This window comes from Anolis carolinensis, chromosome 4 (genome assembly GCF_035594765.1).
Source record: "Anolis carolinensis isolate JA03-04 chromosome 4, rAnoCar3.1.pri, whole genome shotgun sequence".
Classification (NCBI taxonomy): Eukaryota; Metazoa; Chordata; class Lepidosauria; order Squamata; family Dactyloidae; genus Anolis; species Anolis carolinensis.
Genome location: NC_085844.1, coordinates 155587851 through 155607349, shown reverse-complemented (window position 1 = coordinate 155607349; position 19499 = coordinate 155587851). Strand labels below are relative to the sequence as shown.

The following is a 19499-nucleotide window of genomic DNA, read 5'->3' as shown; positions in this document are numbered from 1 at the left end:
CAATCAACATCTAGAGCAGTGGTTCTCAACCTGTGGGTCCCCAGGTGTTTTGGCTTACAACTCCCAGAAATCCCAGCCAGTTTACCAGCTGTTAGGATTTCTGGGAGTTGAAGGCCAAAACATCTGGGTACCCACAGGCTGAGAACCACTGACCCAGAGGGACATACATTGCCTACTTTGAACTTGAACGTTACTTTAAAAAGTAATTATCATTCCAAATGTACAGCGTGTTCCTGTATGTTGTAATTATTCATTAGTTACAAATGTTAAAATAGAGTTTTCATTTTCCAGTTTTCAAAAGTAATTCCAAAGGGAAAAATACATTTAAAAATTCAACTGAAAGTCATAGCCACTGGCCTATGGTATACTTTCCTTACATCCAACTTAGTATTACAGTAGAGTCTCACTTATCCAACATAAACAGGCCGGCAGAATGTTGGATAAGCGAATATGTTGGATTATAAGGAGGAATTAAGAAAAAGACTATTAAACATCAAATTAGGTTATGATTTTACAAATTAAGCACCAAAACATCATGTTATACAACAAATGTGACAGAAAAGGTAGTTCAATACACAGTAATGCTACGTAGTAATTACTGTATTTACGAATTTAGCACCAAAATATCATGATGTATTGAAAACATTGACTACAAAAATGCATTGGATAATCCAGAATGTTGGATAAGTGAGACTCTACTGTATTTCGTTTTCTACAATAGAGCATGAAATAGCACTTCTTAGAGCATGTGACATTCCTCCTCTTCCATTTAAAAGCAGGGGTGTGTCCTTACTAAATGTGAGGTGAACACTTATTAAATTACAATCCAGGAACTGGGGAAAAGTTGCTGTTGTTTCTGCTTCTGCTGCTGTTTGCCTTCCAGTCATTTCCAACTCATGGTAACCTTAAGGTGAATCTATTAAAAGAAACTAATAATATATAGTTTCTAAGCTCTGCCCACTTCCAATTTCAAAGAATATCAATTTTTTGATACACTATTAATACAATTATGATTTTAAAAAAGCATGATCTCTTTATCTTCATGATCTGAGAACAGATATTCTACTACATTCATCTAGAGCAGGCATGGGTAATTGAAGGGACAGGGATCGGATGCGGCCCCCTGGGCGCTTACCTCAGGGCCTCCTAATTTTCCCTGTCCTCTCAGCATAAGGACATGGTGGCTTGTCACATCCTTATGCAGAAAGGACAGGGGAGGAAGGCACGCAGCAGCTGAGAGCCCTCTGGAGCGTTCTCAGCCACAGCATGTCTCGCCCTCTTCCCGGCATAAGGACGATGTGAGTGGCCCTGTTCTTATGCTGAGAGGACGGCCCGAGGAAGGCACACAGCAGCTAAGAGCGCTCTCAGCTGTTGCCTATCTCACCCTTCTCCCAGCATAATGCTGAGAAGACAGCCTGAAGATCAAGGGAGGAGGATTGGGGCAGTTGCCTCATGTCTGATTTTCCTCCCGGCATAAGGATGGGGCAAGCAGCCTCATTCTTATGCTAGGAGGACAACCTGAGGATGACCAGGGCCCACCCCCTCCCATCCCCACCCTCTCACAGGCCATCTCTCTCCCTCCCATCTTGGTCGGGCCCACAATGTGGCCTCAAGGCAAAAAAGTTTGCCCATATCGGATCTAGAGTGTCAGGCTAGCCTCCCTCCAGTGCCACCAATAGCATAACACTGTATTGACAGCGATATTTTGTGGCAGCATATAATGGAATGTCTACTCACATATATCATACATGACCATTATATAGTGAATTAGATGTTTATACCCTGCCTTTCTTCCAATTGGCTGGACTTCGAAGAAATGAAAAACTTAAGCTCTGATCTGCTAAACACAGAAGTTGATTATTTCCTGCATAAATCAATATACTGCTGCAGGCTTTCCCAAATACCAAGCGGAACATTCTGTCTTTCCAATCAATATGTTACAACTATGATGAAGTTTGAACAAATTTTGGATGACAAAGAATGAGGAGAATGATCACATATGTTCCCCAATTAAAACCAGAAGCATTCAGCATCTACCAAAATAGAAATACATTACTCAAGTAGGAAATGTGATCCCATAGTTCAAGTTGTGGTTCTTTAATAATCCGCATTCTACATTAATAGCAATAATGGCAGGGAGGGCTGGGGGGAATACAAGCAATTTGAATAGCTTTTAACAACATCAAATATATATTCAGCTAACTTCTATCACTACACAATTCCTCCAGGGAAGTCAGATTGATGAAAATAATATGAAGACAGGGTTAGCTAAAGATGTGTTTGCTTCCCCAGACAAAGTAGCAAATGGTGCTGTCCACTCAGTCCCAAGGTCATGCAATTTATTTTGGCACATAAACAAAAAAAATCCAAAAACACTTCTCACTATCCCTGGCAACAAATGAAACAACTAACCATTTTTTGCCTTCTTCAGGGAAATTTGTGATCAATGTAATCAAGTTTCAAAACACTAGGTCATTACATCAATTATACCAACTAGATCATTAAACCATCACACCGATTCAGCAAAATTAAACAAGCTGCTATACATTTAATTATTTTGTCAGGACTGAATCTCAGATGGCAAAAGGGCATTGTGCAGGGCTTTCCCATGTGTGGTCCTGCACCACAGCACACTGCCTAATTATAATCAATGCAATTAACTCTGATAGCACTAATAACTAATGGGTCAGTGGCTATGGTGCAGGCACAGCTGATCTCTTTGTCCCCTCTTCCAACTAATAATAACGGCTGCCAAAACTGACATTCTTATTCATCTGGCAGAAAGAGATTCATACACAGCTTTTCAGTGCACATGGGAACGTTTGCATCAGTGCCATTATACTTAATATAAGACAGATGAATACGTTTGCTTGCTAAGATATTTTTTTAACAAAATTATAATGTGTTAAAAGGTATCTCCTTTTAATGTCTTGACTAATGCCAGAAGGAAAAAATGTGGATTACACATATAGATTGTCACATATCCACATAAATAACAACAACTTTAGGAAAAGGATGCAGAACCTGTGGCCCTCTAGATACTGTGTAACTGTAGCTCTCATCACCTCTGGCTAGTGTAACTGATGATAGGAGATGGTAGCAGTTATAGTTGAAAAACATTTGAAGGGTCATATGCTTTCTGCTCCTTCCTTCATGATGCTCCAAGAATTTACAAGAAAAAAGACACTTTCAAAAGAAAAAAAAATCTTTAGATTTAACTGAATTATCGAAACCCCTCATGAAGTTCCAAAATTTGGTGTTCCATGAATGATGACTGCAAAAACATGACATCATCTTAAAGATTACCTCACACACGGAATGGCTATTTCAAATAAATTAAGTCAGTTCTTTTCATAATAAAAATGTAGCAAAATAATGTTTGTGCTTTGATCAGATTGAGTAGAAGAAGGGCAAAGCATTTGGATCCTCATCTTCACGCAAATGAGGATCCCCTCTACTCTCTTTGGTTTATGGATCAGATAATACCAGGACAACCCTTGCTCTCCTGAAACTCACAGCACAAAAGGAAAGAGGGAGGTTGGAAGGTGAAAGCTAGACCAGGTGTATGTGAGGGCCTTCAAATCGCCCACCCACTTATGGCAACCCCATGCATTTCAAAGGTTTTTCTTAGGCAAGGAATGCTCAGAAGTGGCTTTGCCAGTTCCTTCCTCTGAAATATTGCCTACAGCACCTGGTATTCATAAACAGGTGCCTTTTCACAAAGTTTATAAGAACTCTGAAACTTTAAGATCCTGCACCTGGTTTCCCTTTTCCCTCCCCTTGTCCAGCTGGAACTGTAAATGTTCAGCAAAAGGCTTTGGGCAATTACTAAATTGGTATAATAGCCTGGATTAGCATAATGTCCTAGAGAAGAACCTTGACCTTCCCTAAAGCTGATGATGTCACCCTGTTCCCTTCTTTATGTATACTGCAATATTGTAGAACTGGTGACAGCTAACAGTGGATCGTCCCTGAATTCATCACTACACACTGGCTTTCCACTTCAGCCTTACATTATGAATGCTTCTGTAGCAAACGCTAAACCAAAATATTTATTATACCTTTCAGTTGTAATTTTAATATGTAGTCAGAAACAGCATAATGGAGATCTGTGTCCAAAGAAACCAGTACGTAATAGGGGGACAGTTGGATTCTCACATGTGGATTCTCATTGTTTAGCTGTGGCAATTTCCACTGCAAAAGAGACAATAAGCTATACTGTCTCTTTGACAGCAGAAATGGTAGCACTTGAAACATCAAATAGAGCTCTGGATGCCTATCAGCTTCTGATATAATACTTTATTAATACAACTATCTGGTGGGAAACATAGCATTTTGTCCCTTAGCAGAACAATGTGGCCCTTGCCTAATGCAAAAATGTGCTCCTTGGTCTCATTGAAACAGTGTGGGTTCAAACTCTGGCAAGAGATTTCCTTCTATGAAGTGAAGGAACTTTTTTTCGTGTCAGGAGTGACTTGAAAAAATGCAAGTCGCCGTCTTGTGTGAGAGAATTGGCCAGGATGTTGCCCAGGGGATGCCCGGGTGTTTTACTATCCTGTGAGAGGTTTCTCTCATGTCCCCGCATGGGAAGCTGGAGCTGACAGACAGGAGCTTACCCCACTCCCCAGATTCGAACCTCCAAACTTTCAGTCAGCAATTCTGCCACCACAAGAGTTTAACCCATTGCTCCACCAGGTTGGGGGGGGGGTGAAGAAACTGAAGAGAGGGAAGTCATTAGCAGAAAGAAAAAAAAGAAACACCCCATCCATTTTTGGTTCTGGTTCTTCCAATTGCTGGTCAAACCCTACCCACCTACAGCAGGCAGCCCCTGACAGATTTAATGACAACGAAATCTATATATATAAAAGGGTAATGAAATTTCAGCCTAGGACAAAACAACAAAACTACACATCCCAGAAACACTAAACTTGGCAGCACAACCACAATCCATGCCTCTACGTTTATACAACAAAAAGAAAAGAAAAATAAAGTCCTAATTAGAGGGAGATGAATAATTGTTTTTATCCAGTTGCTGCCAGTTAGAAGGCTAAGCTCCCAGGGGACAGGCAGAGTTAGGCCTCACTTAGGCCTCTTCCACACTGCCTATAAAATACAGATTATCAGATTTTAACTGGATTATATGGCAGTGTAGACTCAAGGCCCTTCCAAACAGCTATATAACCCATTTAGAATCTTGTATTATCTGCCTTGAACTGGATTATCTTGACTCCACACTGCCATATAATCCACTTCAGTGTGCATTTTATACAGCTGTGTAGAAGGGGCCTCATATAATCCAGTTCTAAGCAGATAATATAAGATTATCAATATACAGTACAGTCTCACTTATACAACATAAACAGGCCGGCAGAACGTTGGATAGGTGAATATGTTGGATAATAAGAAGGGATTCAGGAAAAGCCGATTAAACATCAAATTAGGTAATCATTATACAAATTAAGCACCAAATCATGTTATACAACAAATTTGACAGAAAAAGTAGTTCCATGCGCAGTAATGCTATGTAGTAATTACTGTATTTAGAAATTTACCACCAAAGTATCACAATGAATTTAAAACACTGACTACAAAAACATTGACTACTAAAAGGCAGACTGTGTTGGATAATCCAGAACATTGGATAAGAGAATGTTGGATAAGTGAGATTCTACTGTAATATGTAATAATTACTGTGGTAGAATAATACAGAACAATATAATCTCTAAAACCTGGACAGTAAATAAAGAGCAACACTCTGAAAGCAGGTAAATTGGGAATTCCACAAAGGAAACAATCAGGGCCAGCTAACACCTCCCAAGAAAGGATTCTTCCAGAAAGGAAGCTGAGAAGGGAGTGAAACAGTGTGTATTACCAATTCATTATTATTATTATTATTATTATTATTATTATTATTATTATTATTATTATTATTATTATTATTATTGTGTTGCTGTGAACCGTAAAAATGAAGTATTCAAAAACACTACAATCAGAATATATAAACATTACTGTGGTATAATAAAACAGAACAATACAATCTCTAAAATCAGAACACTAAATAAAGAACAACACTCTGAAAACAGGGGAATTCCACAAAGGAAACAATCAGGGCCAGCTAACACCTCCCAACAAAGAATTCACTCAGGGAGGAAACAGCCAGGCTTTAAAGCTGCAAGGCCATTACATGCTAATCATTTCCCCTAATTGCAGCATTCACACTTGCCTCCAACAGACAAAAAAAACAATCAGAAATATTGTATATTCACAACCTTTAGGAAATAATATCCCCTGATGGCGCAGCGTGTTAAAGCACTGAGCTGCTGAACTTCTGGACTGAAAGGTCGCAGGTTTGAATTGGGGGAGCGGAGAGAGCCCCCACTGTTAGCCCCAGCTTCTGCCAACCCTAAACTTCAAAAACATGCAAATGAGAGTACATGAATAAGTACTGCTCCGGCGGGAAGGTAACGGCACTCCATGCAGTCATGCCACATGACCTTGGAGGAGTCTACAGACAAACCCACCTCTTCGGCTTAGAAATAGAGATGACCACCAATCCCCAGAGTCAGACAGAACTGGACTTAATGTCAGGGGAAAACCTTTACCCTTTACCTTAACTACCACCCTCAACACTTTATTTCCCATACTACCATACTTCCCCACAGCAACGCGTGGCCGGGTACAGCTAGTGCTGCCCTAAAAAGGAGAAAGGTTACTTGCATTTATTTGTGTGTGTGAGAGAGACAATTACTTAATACATTATAAGTAGAGAAGTTAGTGAAATGGTAAGTGACCTTAACGGTGACATGCTTGGTTCAGATGTAATGCTGCACTATGGTTAATGTAAGGCTGGGTTGCAAATCCACTTCAAAGTATTACTCCGAAGTGCTTAACCATAATGTGCAATAGTTGTCTAAATAGTTAAATCTTGTAAATCATATACTGTATATGCTGTATTCCCAAAGACAGATCTCTTGCATCAGTGTTCCGGCTTTCATCAACACTCCTGTTTCCTTGATCTATCAACACTCACAGATCATCATTTCACCTTCACAATTTCCTCTGGGCTGAAAAACTTTCCAAAAAATGACTCATCCAGCTCATATGCAGTCTTTTGGCTACACTGTATAGACTTGTTCTACTCTTTTTTTCTCTCTCCCCTCCTGCAGCATTCCTTCTTTTCGTGCAGACTAACATATGCAATTGTTTACAAAATCCACACACCACACAAAATGAACCTTTAAAACAAATCATAGCAGCTTTGCTCTCAAAGAAACAAGCCTTTAGGAGATGCAGTTCCTGCAGTGGATGAAGTAAGGACCACAAGCGCATTGATAGATTTTCACAACACGTGCACAGGTGTGCACACCTTTTTCCCTTCTGTCACTTATCCTTCCCTTCTCTCTTCCTCTTCCACCCTCCCACAATTGCCATTCTGTGCACTAAAAAAGCTTCCCTTTCTGAGTGGGCTGAAAGTAATTCAAGTGAATCATGCCTGCTAAATGAGATTATCTTTCTTTTTGGATTGCCAGATCACATTTCTGCCTGTTCACTGGTAAAGGCAAGTCTTTTTCAATACATATAAAGAAATCCTAGGTTGCAGGATGTTCTTCATTGCTTCCCTGTGGTTTATGAAGAGACTGTAAGAAGGTTTTAATGTTTTGTATCTTTCTCAAAATCTCCCACCCTTACTCACATTACTGCTCTGCCTGGGAAACAGCTCAGCAGCAGTAAGGTAATTCTATCAGAAGGCAACATTTCAAAGGGTTTTAAGCCTGGGTTGCCAACAGAGCAGCCTTTCCCCTCTTTGCCCAAGAGATGAAAAGGATGTAGCAATGATCACGGTATGTGAGATGGGGAAATGCAGTGAGCCATGTTATTGCCACGATAGTTAACAGGTGGATTTATTGTTTGAGTATTCCCAAACAAACTGAGCAGAAAACAGGTTAACTCATTTTCAGCTCTAATATTTATAGCTAATTGCTTGAAATTAAATATGAAATGTCAGAAGAAACTTTTTTACAAAATTAAGGAGACTTTGTCATCATTCTGTCTACCTTATCTTCTCAACTATAGTTATTCTTCTTATTGTACAATCCCTACTGAATGAAGACATCTCCTCTAACCATAGCTTTTTAGCAGGTATTATTATTATTATTAAGTCATTTTTATCCCGCTTTCTTCCCATGGGTGGGATTTAAAGAGGCGAATAAAGGTTTTAAAAATCAGAAATACTTAAAATACATATTCAACTAGAACATCAAAGCCAATTAAAGCAAATAACCCAATTTGTCTATACCACATACAACAAATTAATAACTTACAACATATAACCATCAAAAATTCCCTAACCTCAGGCCACTGATGTTATTCGTAAAACAGGTTATACAAGATCCTAAGAGAGGTAGCAGATTTTTTAAAAAATACTGATTCTAATCAGATTCCATGATGTGCATTTCACATATGGGCTTCTCTAAGGACGCTTCAGGACAGGCTCAAAACCTATAATGGTTTCCGGATAAACCCAAATGATGCCTCAGATTAATCCAAAGTAAACTGGATTTCCCGATTTATTCTGGATTTTTTAAAAAACTCAAAAGATCCAGACCTTACTGAAATGTTCAGATATTATGAAATGTTGAATTTGTGGGGATTGACTCTCGGGATCACCTTCTGAGATCCTGAGAGCCAATCACCATTGCCATCCTGGTTCTTTGTGCTCTGAGAGCCTGAGGGAGCAGGATAGCACCCCACCCTTCTCTCCCAGTACCCCATTTCCCCTGTAAGCGTACTAGAGGGGCCTGGCTGTGTCCTCAGACTTCTTGGAGTAAGCTTTTGATACGTCAAAATGAAATTTACTCTGAGGGGCCTGAGGATGCAGCCAAGCCCAACCAGTAAGTTTACTGGGGAAATGTGGAGCTGGAGGCTGGCTAGATGCCCTCTTGGGTTGACCTCTGATCAATCTGGAGGGCATGTAGCCACCACCCCCTGGGAAAAACTGGAGATTTGGGTCTTCTATGTGGCCTAAATCTCAAAGAGAATTGGGATTTTCAATCTCAGTTCCTTTTGCAATTTGGCCCTGTCTGGAAGAGCCCTAAGGCTGGATATACACTGCCCTATATCCCAGGATCTGATCCCAAATTAACTGCTTATCCCAGATTACCTGGCAGCGTAGACTCACATCTGGTTCAAAGCAGATAATGTGGATTATCTGATTTGATCATTTGGATTATATGGCATTGTAGATTCAGCCCTGCTCAGATGCTAATAGGAGTGCAAGGACAATTGCATTTTCAACCTACTTCCACCAGTGAGTGAGTCAGTAACAATCAGAAGTAGGGTCCCACTATATTTCCTTGTTGCAAACGCTGTTTTAAAATCCTGTACGGAGCATATACACACACGTGCTACACCCAGTGTTTGCCCAAATGTTTAAAATTATCAAGAGCAAAATCTACCAAACGTTGCATTTTTATAAATAGGTATATTGCACTCTTAAATAGAAATCTAATTAATTTGGGGTATTTGGAAACCTCATGATATGTTCATATTAGGCTCATTGCAACTTGGAAGTGACTTGAAGACACAAAACAACAACAAAAATGTGCTTGTTGATCAAATCATGACTTCATTTCAATCACTGCTTAGGAGGTGTTTGACATTCCTAGTTTTTCTTCTCTAGTAATGGTTACTCTCACTCTTTTCTACTTTCCAGCTTTGAAATGCAGTGCTTTAAACACCCCCGCTCTGCTTGAATCCACCCAGCAAACAAACACGACCTTTAGGCTACAGAGTCACAGATGATGAGAACACTGAAAAACATGAGGATTAGTGTAGAAGAAGGCAGCTAACAAAAGTGGAAGTGCAAAGCAAAATACTCTGCTCTGTCTTTTTTCTGAGAACATGGCCTATATAATGAGAAACAACAGTAAAGCCTTTCAGCTCCACATTTGTTGTGAATACATAAGGACAGTCACATTTACTGCTCTTTTTGATCACTAATGACTAGTATTTTAGGATCAACACATCAGTCTTTACTCACTCTTGGGCCTCTCTTCCCTGCTGGACCAGATAATCCTGGAGAACCTGGGGGTCCCTAAAGAGGGGGGGGGGAAGCAAAAACAAATGGTTAATATTAACATCAAACAAATGAACAATGAGTAACATTCAGCAATGAACACATTTACTCCAAATAGCAATAAAGCAAGTTAAGCTCTCTCTGCTCCATTTTGTTTTGTTCAGTTTTAGAAAAGCCACTTGCAAATATTATCAACTGCTAATAATTTGAATTAGGGTATCTATACTGTAGAATTAAACCACTTTGATGCTGCTTTAACTGCCATAGCTCTGCTATGAAATTCTATCATTTGTCATTTGGCAAGGCACCAGAACTCTTTGGTAAAAAAGATTTAAAATCTTGTGAAACTACAACTTCTGTGATCCCATACTATTTGACTATGGTGTCAATCTGCATTAATATAGCAGTGTAGATGTTCCCCTAGTCCAACACATCTGAATACTGTGAGATTGGGGAAGGCCACCACTTCTATAGGGCCATATTGACTCTGCCTCAGATGGATGGTTTGTCAGTAAGGCGGCATTTGGTCAGACGTTAGGAAATTAAGAAAGGAGGTTGGGTTTAATTGAATTTTTTTTTTGCTCTTTGCTTCTGCACAATATTAAAACAGTATGGGGCTGAAATTCTTTCAGTCATCACCAATCACATACCATTACCACTCTGTACTGCATCTGAACAAGGGGACTATGACACAGAAGCTCTAAAATAAAAACCAGTTAGTCCTAAACATTTGTGTCATGTTATACATCTCAGGGAAAGATCTGGTTTATCTGTTTTTAATGTAGATAATACAATTTTTCTCCAAATGTTTGTAAGAAGTAACACCACCACACATAGAATTGCAATTTGTTTTCCAAGCAAATATGTAACACATTCTAACCTGTAGTTATGACCGTTCTTAAAAGGATTTCTTTTAACTGAAAGGATTATAGTATTCTTACATAAATAATCTAAGGTGTTAGTGCTAGATAACACATTTTGATCTCTTTCATGTTTAGAAATACTCTCCCATGCTTAAAAATCATTTAATAAAGGAATTTATTGATATTGAAACAGTCAGAAAAAGTCATTTTATTGGAATATACTCCCACAATGACCAAGAGTGGTTCTACATGGACACTTTTTCCTAAGGTCAATCCAAAGTGCCAGATTCTGGATCAGCACCAGGATAGTCATTCCTGTCACTCCCCGGATCACTGCAGAGGTGGAAAGGAGTCATGACCATCCAGTAGTGCCAAACTTAGTTCAGGGTCACTGGACACCCACACTTATTTGTCCCCCTCCTGTTCTGGTCATAGTAGTAACCACTTGGTACATAATCACTCTTCAACTGAAGGGCCACTATGTCGCGGGAGTGACAAGGGGAAAAGGAGGAGTGCCCCTCCTTTACCTCCTCCCTTCTCCAACTGCCATTGTGCATCATCTGACATCATTACAGTAAATGAACCAGTCATGTTACACCAGAAAGCCATCACAGTGTTGAACATTAAGTGCCATCCCATGTCTCCAGGGCCACCCAAGCCAGGGGTATACAGGATGGCAATATAAGCATTTGCGACCAGCCCAAATGTTTAGCCAAAAATTATCATTTGCTCCAGATCTTTAGGGTTAATCTTGAGAAAATCACAACTTTTTGTTCAAGGCCATGTGGTTGATTCACCCACCCCCCCCCAGTCAGGATAAAGAATCCATGTAGATGTTCCCCTAGTCAGAATAATATGTGCCTGTGTGATGTATCCAAATATATTCCAAACAGATACACACACACACACACACACACACAGCTTTTAATTACACACAATATGACCTTGTATCTAAGACACACACACACTTACCCACATGGATACCTGAAACAATGGATAATAATGATTCCAATTTCCTATATTTTGACTATACTTGAGCTGGAAGCACACCATACAAAGGCCCACAAACATTTCAGGGGGAAGGTATTTTTGGAGCATAGGTAAGTGAAACTATGGATATTGAATTTGATATGGAAAAGCAGGAACTCTAAATTTATCTACATGTGCAATGTCATTACTCTGATTGTTTGTGGGAAGAACCAGACTAGAGGTTTCTAATGTTTATAATTGTGAAAAGGTGGGAGCAATCTTGGGATCATGGGGGCAAAGAGGAATTTAACTTTTTCTTTTATTGCCATGTGGAGAACAAACATCTCTCCAAACCATTTGTACTTCAAAAGTGGATCTAAGCTCTTCCCACCACCAGCTTGGGTTTTTTAAACGCTGCTTTTGAACATTTTTTAAAAGCTTTTTAAAATTAAACATTTTAAAAGAATTTTCCAAGTTCTTAAGTGGCATTCCCTTAAGAACAGGCCTGTTCCGTCCCCCAGGACGATGGTTTGCCTTACCTATTGGTCGTTTGTTTGTTTTCCCTCCTTTGCATTTTGTTTCAGCCTCTGGCTGCAAAAGCCCAGGAAAAGTGGCTTGGAGTCTGCAAGAGCTGGCTGCAGTTTTCTTTGCAATGATTGGTCAAAGAGTACAACATCTTAGGACCGCCCTTTTTTACCAGGGTCTAGTCTCCATTTTGGAGCCTCATTTTGGCTATAGTCTTCCAACGTGCTGCAGCTGTGCAAAGCTAACTGGGACAAATCATCCTCAAAACCAGGCCAATCTAAGCCTATCCAAATTAGATAAGTATTGTATAATACTGATCTGGAATAGGAAATCTAGTTAGAGGAGCAGGGTTATTCCGTCGCTTCTAGAACTAATCTTTGCTGTAAAGATAGGGAAGGAAAGAGTTTCTCCTTCTAAAATAGACAGCGTGATTAGGGTATAGTGGTTTTATAATCACCTTTGCCTTCTGGAACCAGGGATAATTCTGTAACTAAAACCTATAGAAATTTGTTTCATTTTCTGTAACTTTAAGATCTGTGCCAGGTTTACAACCTTGTATGAATAAACATCCTTTTTTTTGAAGTTTTCCAGACTCAGTCGTTCAATATTTTTAGGACAGCTTATAGGGATTTGCAGTTCGCCCGGATAAAGGACGGCACGTTTCAGCTTTATAGTTTTTTTTTATTGTCTGGCGGACGGCACAAGGCCCTATCTCGGCACAGTTTTGAGGTCGATCAGCGGTTTTTCCGCTTGAGCTAGCCTGCACGGCCATAGAGACTTTGATTTTGTTGGTCTGTTGCAGTGAAGCTTGCTGCCAGGCCGATAGGCAAGTGAGAGAGTGGGGCTCCATTCCTTCAGCCTCTGCAGTATCCTGCTCTTCAGCTCGCGTGTGTGCGAGTAGCCCCGCGGCTACTTCTGCAATTGCACGGCTGTGCAAAACCCAGCAATCTACCCTGAGCTCCTTCGGCGGCAGGCATCGAGCCGCGGAGCTCCAGCAGTAGTTCTTGGGCTCACACGGAGGTGGTGAGTCCAGAAGCACCAGGCCAGGACCCAGATAAGCCTGGCAACTCCGAAAGAAAGTTCTGGCTGAGTCTTCACAGTGGCTAGGATCTCGGCCGGGACAGTCGCCTGGCGGTGGTGACCTGCCTCATCGTCCAGCAGTGGTGACCTGCCTCATCATCCTGCGGTGGTGACCTGCCTCATCGTCCTGCGGTGGTGACCCGTTTCATCGACCTGCGGTGGTGACCTGTTTCATCGACCTGCGGCGGTGACCTGTCTCATCGTCCTGCGGTGGTGACCTCCCTTCACAGCGGGGAGGAGGCGTCTCTTCTCTCCTCCTTTCCAAAGCCAGCCTCGGTGCTCCTTCGGCGGCAGGCCTCGAGCCGCAGAGCACAAGGTGCTTGAAAATTTGGCGAAGTCGCCATTTTGGCAGTTTACGTCACTCGGGCAAGGGAGGTATCAAGTGGCAAGTTGCTGTCAGTTGGCATTTTGCAGCTTGCCCACCAAAGTCTGGCGCCAAAGGTCACAATCTTTGTAAAGTATAGTTACTTAGTGATATATATTGCTATGGTTAAGTGCTGTGCATTGTATTATATATTGCATTTGCTTTTATTGTAAATTTACTTGCAGGTATATTGCATTTGCCTTTGTTGTAAATTTACTTGCTATTAAGAATATATAATGTCTATGCAATTTCAAGATGATACAAATGGTATATCTCCTTCTGAGGCTGAAATTAGGAATGAAAGGCCCCAAAGGATAAAGCACCCTTCAGCCAAGATGCTAGCCCATCTAATAGATGAAAAGGAGCTCCTCCATGTGAGGTTAGGTTCGGCATGGGAGTGCATTGTAACATTAATGGGCAGAATAGAGAGCTTGGGTATTACAAGGGTGCCATCCATATTACAGACAGACCTTGAAGAGACCTTCGGTCTTTGGAGGGGTTTGGTGTCTAAGATAGTCCAGGTCCTCGAGCGCATTAACGCCAAGGATTCAGAGTTAGAAATAGTGAGTGTTTTAGCTGACACTAATGAGAAAGAAAATAGGGTGAGGGCAATCCTAGCTTCCTTATGCAGCCATGAGACCAATCTTTTAAAATCACCTGCTGTGGCACTTAGTCTTAAGTCCAACCGCTCTAGCCAGGTATCTAAACTAAGGGAGCGTGCATCGTCTAAACACAGCCACTCTAGCAAGTCTTCTGCTGCTGGGAGTGCCATCTCTTCCCTAGCTGCCTTGCACATTAAGGAGGCTGCACGTCTGGAGCTGCAGAGTAAAGTGGCGGGGGCGGAGGCTGATGCTAAGGCAGCTGATCTCACCCTTCCCTTTAAAGAAGAAGAGCAACGACTGCAAATAGAACAGGCCCATAGACAAAGCGAAATGCAAATAGAACAGGCTCGTATAGAGATGCTTAGAATAAAGATGGATGCCGCAGCCAAAAGGGTAAGGGCTGAGACTTTGGCCAAAGCCCTAATTGAGCCACTCACAGAAGAAAATGTAAGCCAGTTACCAATACAGGATCCTTCTGCCAAAGTGTTTGCGCACCTTGGCAGCATGAACAGCCAGTTTTCGGATGAGGAACAGGAAGACTTCTCTCCTTACCCAGAGCAGGGCCCCAAAGTCACTTTTGAGTTTCCTGCAGAGCAGAGCGTCATAGCGGGGAGCTCACCCTTGCTCGAGCTACCTGTGCCTCCTGCTAAAACCCTAGGTCAGTCAATCAGGGCCTCAAGGCCGAGTGCTAGTTGGCCCCTACAGACAGCTGCACAGGGAGCCATCGATTCGTCAGTGGTCGATGTCATCCCTCCAAGAGGCCAAAGGTTGACGCAAGGTGCACGGTGGGAGTCCACTCCACAACAGCAAACTCCTCAATTGTTCCCTTCGACGCCAGAGTCCCAGCTTGTCTCCATCATCAGAAGCCCCAGAAGAGATCTTAAGGACAAGGGTGTCGAAAAGTTTTCGGACAAGCCTGAGGAATTTCTTCTCTGGAAGGCCACCTTCCAGAGAGCAATCAGAGACTTAAAGTTATTGCCTGAGGAAGAACTGACTCTTCTGGCTGCATGGTTGGGCCCAGCCTCATCCTCACAAGTTAAGAAGATCTACGCAGCCCACGTAGCCGATCCCGACAAAGCCCTGGAAAAGGCCTGGGCCAGGTTGCAGCAGAGGTATGGGGCCAGCACAGAGATTGAAGCATCTCTTATGGACAAGCTCCAAAGGTTCCCAGCTTTAAAACTCAAAGACTTCAAACTCTTGTGGGACCTCAGCGATCTCCTTACGGAATTAGAGTCGGCCAAGGAGAATCCAGAACTGCCCAGTTTGAGGTGCCTCGATCAGCACCTGTCCCAGAGGCAGATCTTGACCAAGCTGCCCTTCACTTTGCAAGAACGCTGGGGACAGGAGGTCTTCAACTACAAGGAGGCCCACTCCCAGGCATACCCTCCATTTTCTCATTTGGTCCAGTTCATCACCAGGGCGGCCAGAGAAAGGAATGATCCACAGACGGGCCTCCCCACCTTATACCAAGGGACCCAGCCAGAGAAGGCACCTAAAGTGGAGAAAAAACCATCCAGAGAGGCCAAAAGACCGGTTAGTGTTAAGGCTGTTGAAACTCAGCACAGGGCCAACGAATCCAAGTCAGAGGTGAAGGAGGTGCTCTGCCCCATTCACCAAAAGCCTCACAGTTTGGCCAACTGCCGGGAATTTGGCAAGAAGCCTTATAAAGAAAGACAACAGATTGTTCAGAAGCTGGGCATATGTTTTAGGTGCTGTGGAGCAACTCTTCACTTTGCATCCAACTGCAAAGAGGACGTCAAATGCGCAAGGTGTAACAGCCTTAAGCATTGCACCGCGATGCACAACTCTGACGCTGTCTCCCACGCCAAAGGGGACACGTTTTCCAAAAAAGGGTCATCTACTGAAGCCACCAACACGCAGGCCGCGTCACGGATGCAGGAGGATGCTCCATCGGTCGCCTGCACTAAACTATGCTCTGACGCGCACCAGCTTAGAGTCTGCCATCCCATCTGCCTAGCAGATGTATATCCAGCCAGAAGACCTTGGCTTAAAAAGAGACTTTACGTGGCTTTGGATTCACAAAGCGACGCCTCCCTGGCGACTCCAGAGTTTTTCCAACTGTTTGACATAAAAACCCAGACGGTCGACTACACCATGTCCACCTGTGTAGGGAAGAAGAAGTTGCAGGGTCGCATAGCATCCGGCTTTGTTGTCTCCTCTTGTGACCAGAAGAGACTGTTCGAGTTACCAGACCTCATTGAGTGTTCCTCTATTCCCCGGAACAAAAGGCAGATTGTCACCAGAGAAGTCATGGAAGCCCATCCTCACTTGCGAAGGCTGAAGAACGCCTTACCTGCTTTCCGTCCAGATGTGGACATTGCCCTTCTGCTTGGTGCGGACTGTCCGAACTTGTTCTATGTGAACGACCAAGTTAAGGGACCTCCAGGGGCGCCCATTGCTCAGCTGCTACCACTAGGCTGGACAGTTACAGGCCCAGTGTGCATAAATAGGATGCACCCTCCATCGTCGGTGGGCACTCGTCAAGCGCACGTGCTTCAAGGCAGTCGCCCCACACTAATGCATAGCTGTTTGAGTCATATCTCGGTCTATTGTCAGGGGATAACACCAGAGTATTCTTCCATCTTTGAAGTCTCCGAAAGGGATGAAACTACAGCGCTTTCCAAAGATGAACAGAGGTTTTTAGAGATCATGAACTCTCAAGTTTCCCGGAGTCCAGAGGGAAATTGGATAGCCCCTCTGCCTTTTAAAGCAGAAAAACCCACTTTGCCAAACAACAGGCATGTGGCAGAAAATAGACTCTGGTCACTGAAGAAGAAGATGCAGAAAGACCCCAAGGTAAAAGAGCAAATCGTTGGCTTTATGGAAGACATGTTCCAAAGTAACTACGCCGAGGTCTCTGATCAAAGTGAGGTCAATGAAGAAAACTGGTTCCTGCCTTTCCATAAAGTCACGCATCCCCAAAAGCCTAACAAGGTCCGAATTGTATTCGATGCCAGTGCCACATGCCAAGGCATTTCTCTTAATAATGTTTTGCTAAAGGGACCAGATCTTTTAAACAGTTTGCTCGGAGTCATCTTGAGATTTAGAGAGAAAGAGTTTGCTGTTATTGCAGACATCCATAAGATGTTTTACGCCTTTTTAGTTCGTCCTGATCATCGCAGGTACCTCAAGTTCTTGTGGTACGCGGACACTCAAAATTTGTGTGACGTTCGGGTTTTTCAGATGCGCGTACATGTCTTTGGAAATACCCCGTCTCCAGCCGTTGCGAACTACTGCCTCAAAAGAACCGCAGATGAGTTTGGGCACCAGTTCAGTCCAGAAGTCGCCAGCATAGTTAACCAAACCCATTTCTAGACAAGGAGGGTATTTTGAGAGTTGGAGGAAGGTTAGCCAAGGCTAAACTCAAGGTGTGCATAAAAAACCCCATCATCATACCCCCTAATAGTCACACTGCATTGCTGCTCGTTCGGCATCACCATGAAAGGATCCATCATCAGGGTAGAACTCTAACTGAGGCAGCCCTTAGAAATGAAGGTCTGTGGGTAGTTAATGCCAAAAGGTTGGTCAACAGTTGTATTTTCAAATGTGTTAAATGCAGGCGCCTTAGGCGAAACTGTCAAAGTCAGTTAATGGCAGAACTACCTCAGGATAGGACTTTGACAGACCCACCCTTTTCCCATGTGGGAATCGATGTGTTTGGTCCTTGGGAAATTGTTACCAGAAAAACCAGGGGTGGTGTTGTAAATAACAAGAGGTGGGCAGTTTTGTTTACTTGTTTAGTAATACGAGCTGTCCATATAGAAGTCATAGAAGGAATGGACACTTCATCATTTTTAAACGCATTGAAAAGGTTCATAGCCCTCAGAGGGCCAATTAAGTCAATTCGGTCGGACTGTGGCACCAATTTTGTAGGTGCGACCAAAGAACTCAATTGTGTGTCTAGGTTTGGGAGAGACCCAAAGGTTCAGAACTTTACGAATACTGAACAAATTATGTGGACTTTCAATGTTCCCCACGCCTCCCATATGGGTGGTGTTTGGGAGAGGATGATTGGTATTAGTCGCAAAATCCTTAATGCCATGTTTTTGAGTCATAGGTCATTGACGCATGATGTTTTGGTGACACTTATGGCGGAAGTTACCGCAATTATCAACAACCGGCCGCTGGTTCCCCTTACCAGTGACCCTGAGAACTTACAACCACTGACTCCTGCACTTATTTTGACACAAAAGGTGCCAGGATGGAAGGACATCATGTTGCCAGTTCCGGACGGAACTCACCGTGCCCTGTGGAAACAGGTGCAGTCCTTGGCCAACCACTTTTGGAAAAGGTGGAAAGCTGAGTACTTAAGCCAGCTTCAAGCTAGAAGAATCTGGCAAAGCCCACAGGACAACATTGAGGTTAACAACGTTGTGTTGTTAAAGGACAAAGACTTGCCCCGCCATGCGTGGCCCATGGGCATTGTATTAAAGACCTTTCCTTGCCCGGACGGTAAGGTCAGGAAAGTTCAATTAAAGACTTGCAACAGAGACAAAGTGTCCATTTTGGACAGACCAATTAGTGACCTCGTGTTGCTTATTGGAGATGTTTAAAGTTCTAGTGTTTGTATTGTCATATGTGCAAATGTGTTTGTATTTTGGGGTGGTAAATTCCCACATCCTGGGAATTTAAGCGGGGAGTGTTCCGTCCCCCAGGACGATGGTTTGCCTTACCTATTGGTCGTTTGTTTGTTTTCCCTCCTTTGCATTTTGTTTCAGCCTCTGGCTGCAAAAGCCCAGGAAAAGTGGCTTGGAGTCTGCAAGAGCTGGCTGCAGTTTTCTTTGCAATGATTGGTCAAAGAGTACAACATCTTAGGACCGCCCTTTTTTACCAGGGTCTAGTCTCCATTTTGGAGCCTCATTTCGGCTATAGTCTTCCAACGTGCTGCAGCTGTGCAAAGCTAACTGGGACAAATCATCCTCAAAACCAGGCCAATCTAAGCCTATCCAAATTAGATAAGTATTGAATTATACTGATCTGGAATAGGAAATCTAGTTAGA

The 19499-nt window shown here is 42.6% G+C and overlaps 1 protein-coding gene across 5 annotated transcripts in view; it reads right to left on the bottom strand.

Moving 5' to 3' along the window:
• Positions 1–19499, bottom strand: part of col24a1 (collagen type XXIV alpha 1 chain) — a 233242-nt gene that overhangs the window by 184929 nt on the left and 28814 nt on the right. For all 5 annotated transcript variants that reach the window (XR_010005351.1, XM_062978066.1, XM_062978065.1 and 2 more), the window contains exon 4: positions 10040–10093. Coding sequence is in view for 4 of the 5 variants with exons in the window: in XM_062978066.1 (XP_062834136.1) it covers positions 10040–10093 (54 nt within the window). In the remaining variant the exon portion in view is untranslated. The remainder of the gene's footprint in view (positions 1–10039; positions 10094–19499) is intronic.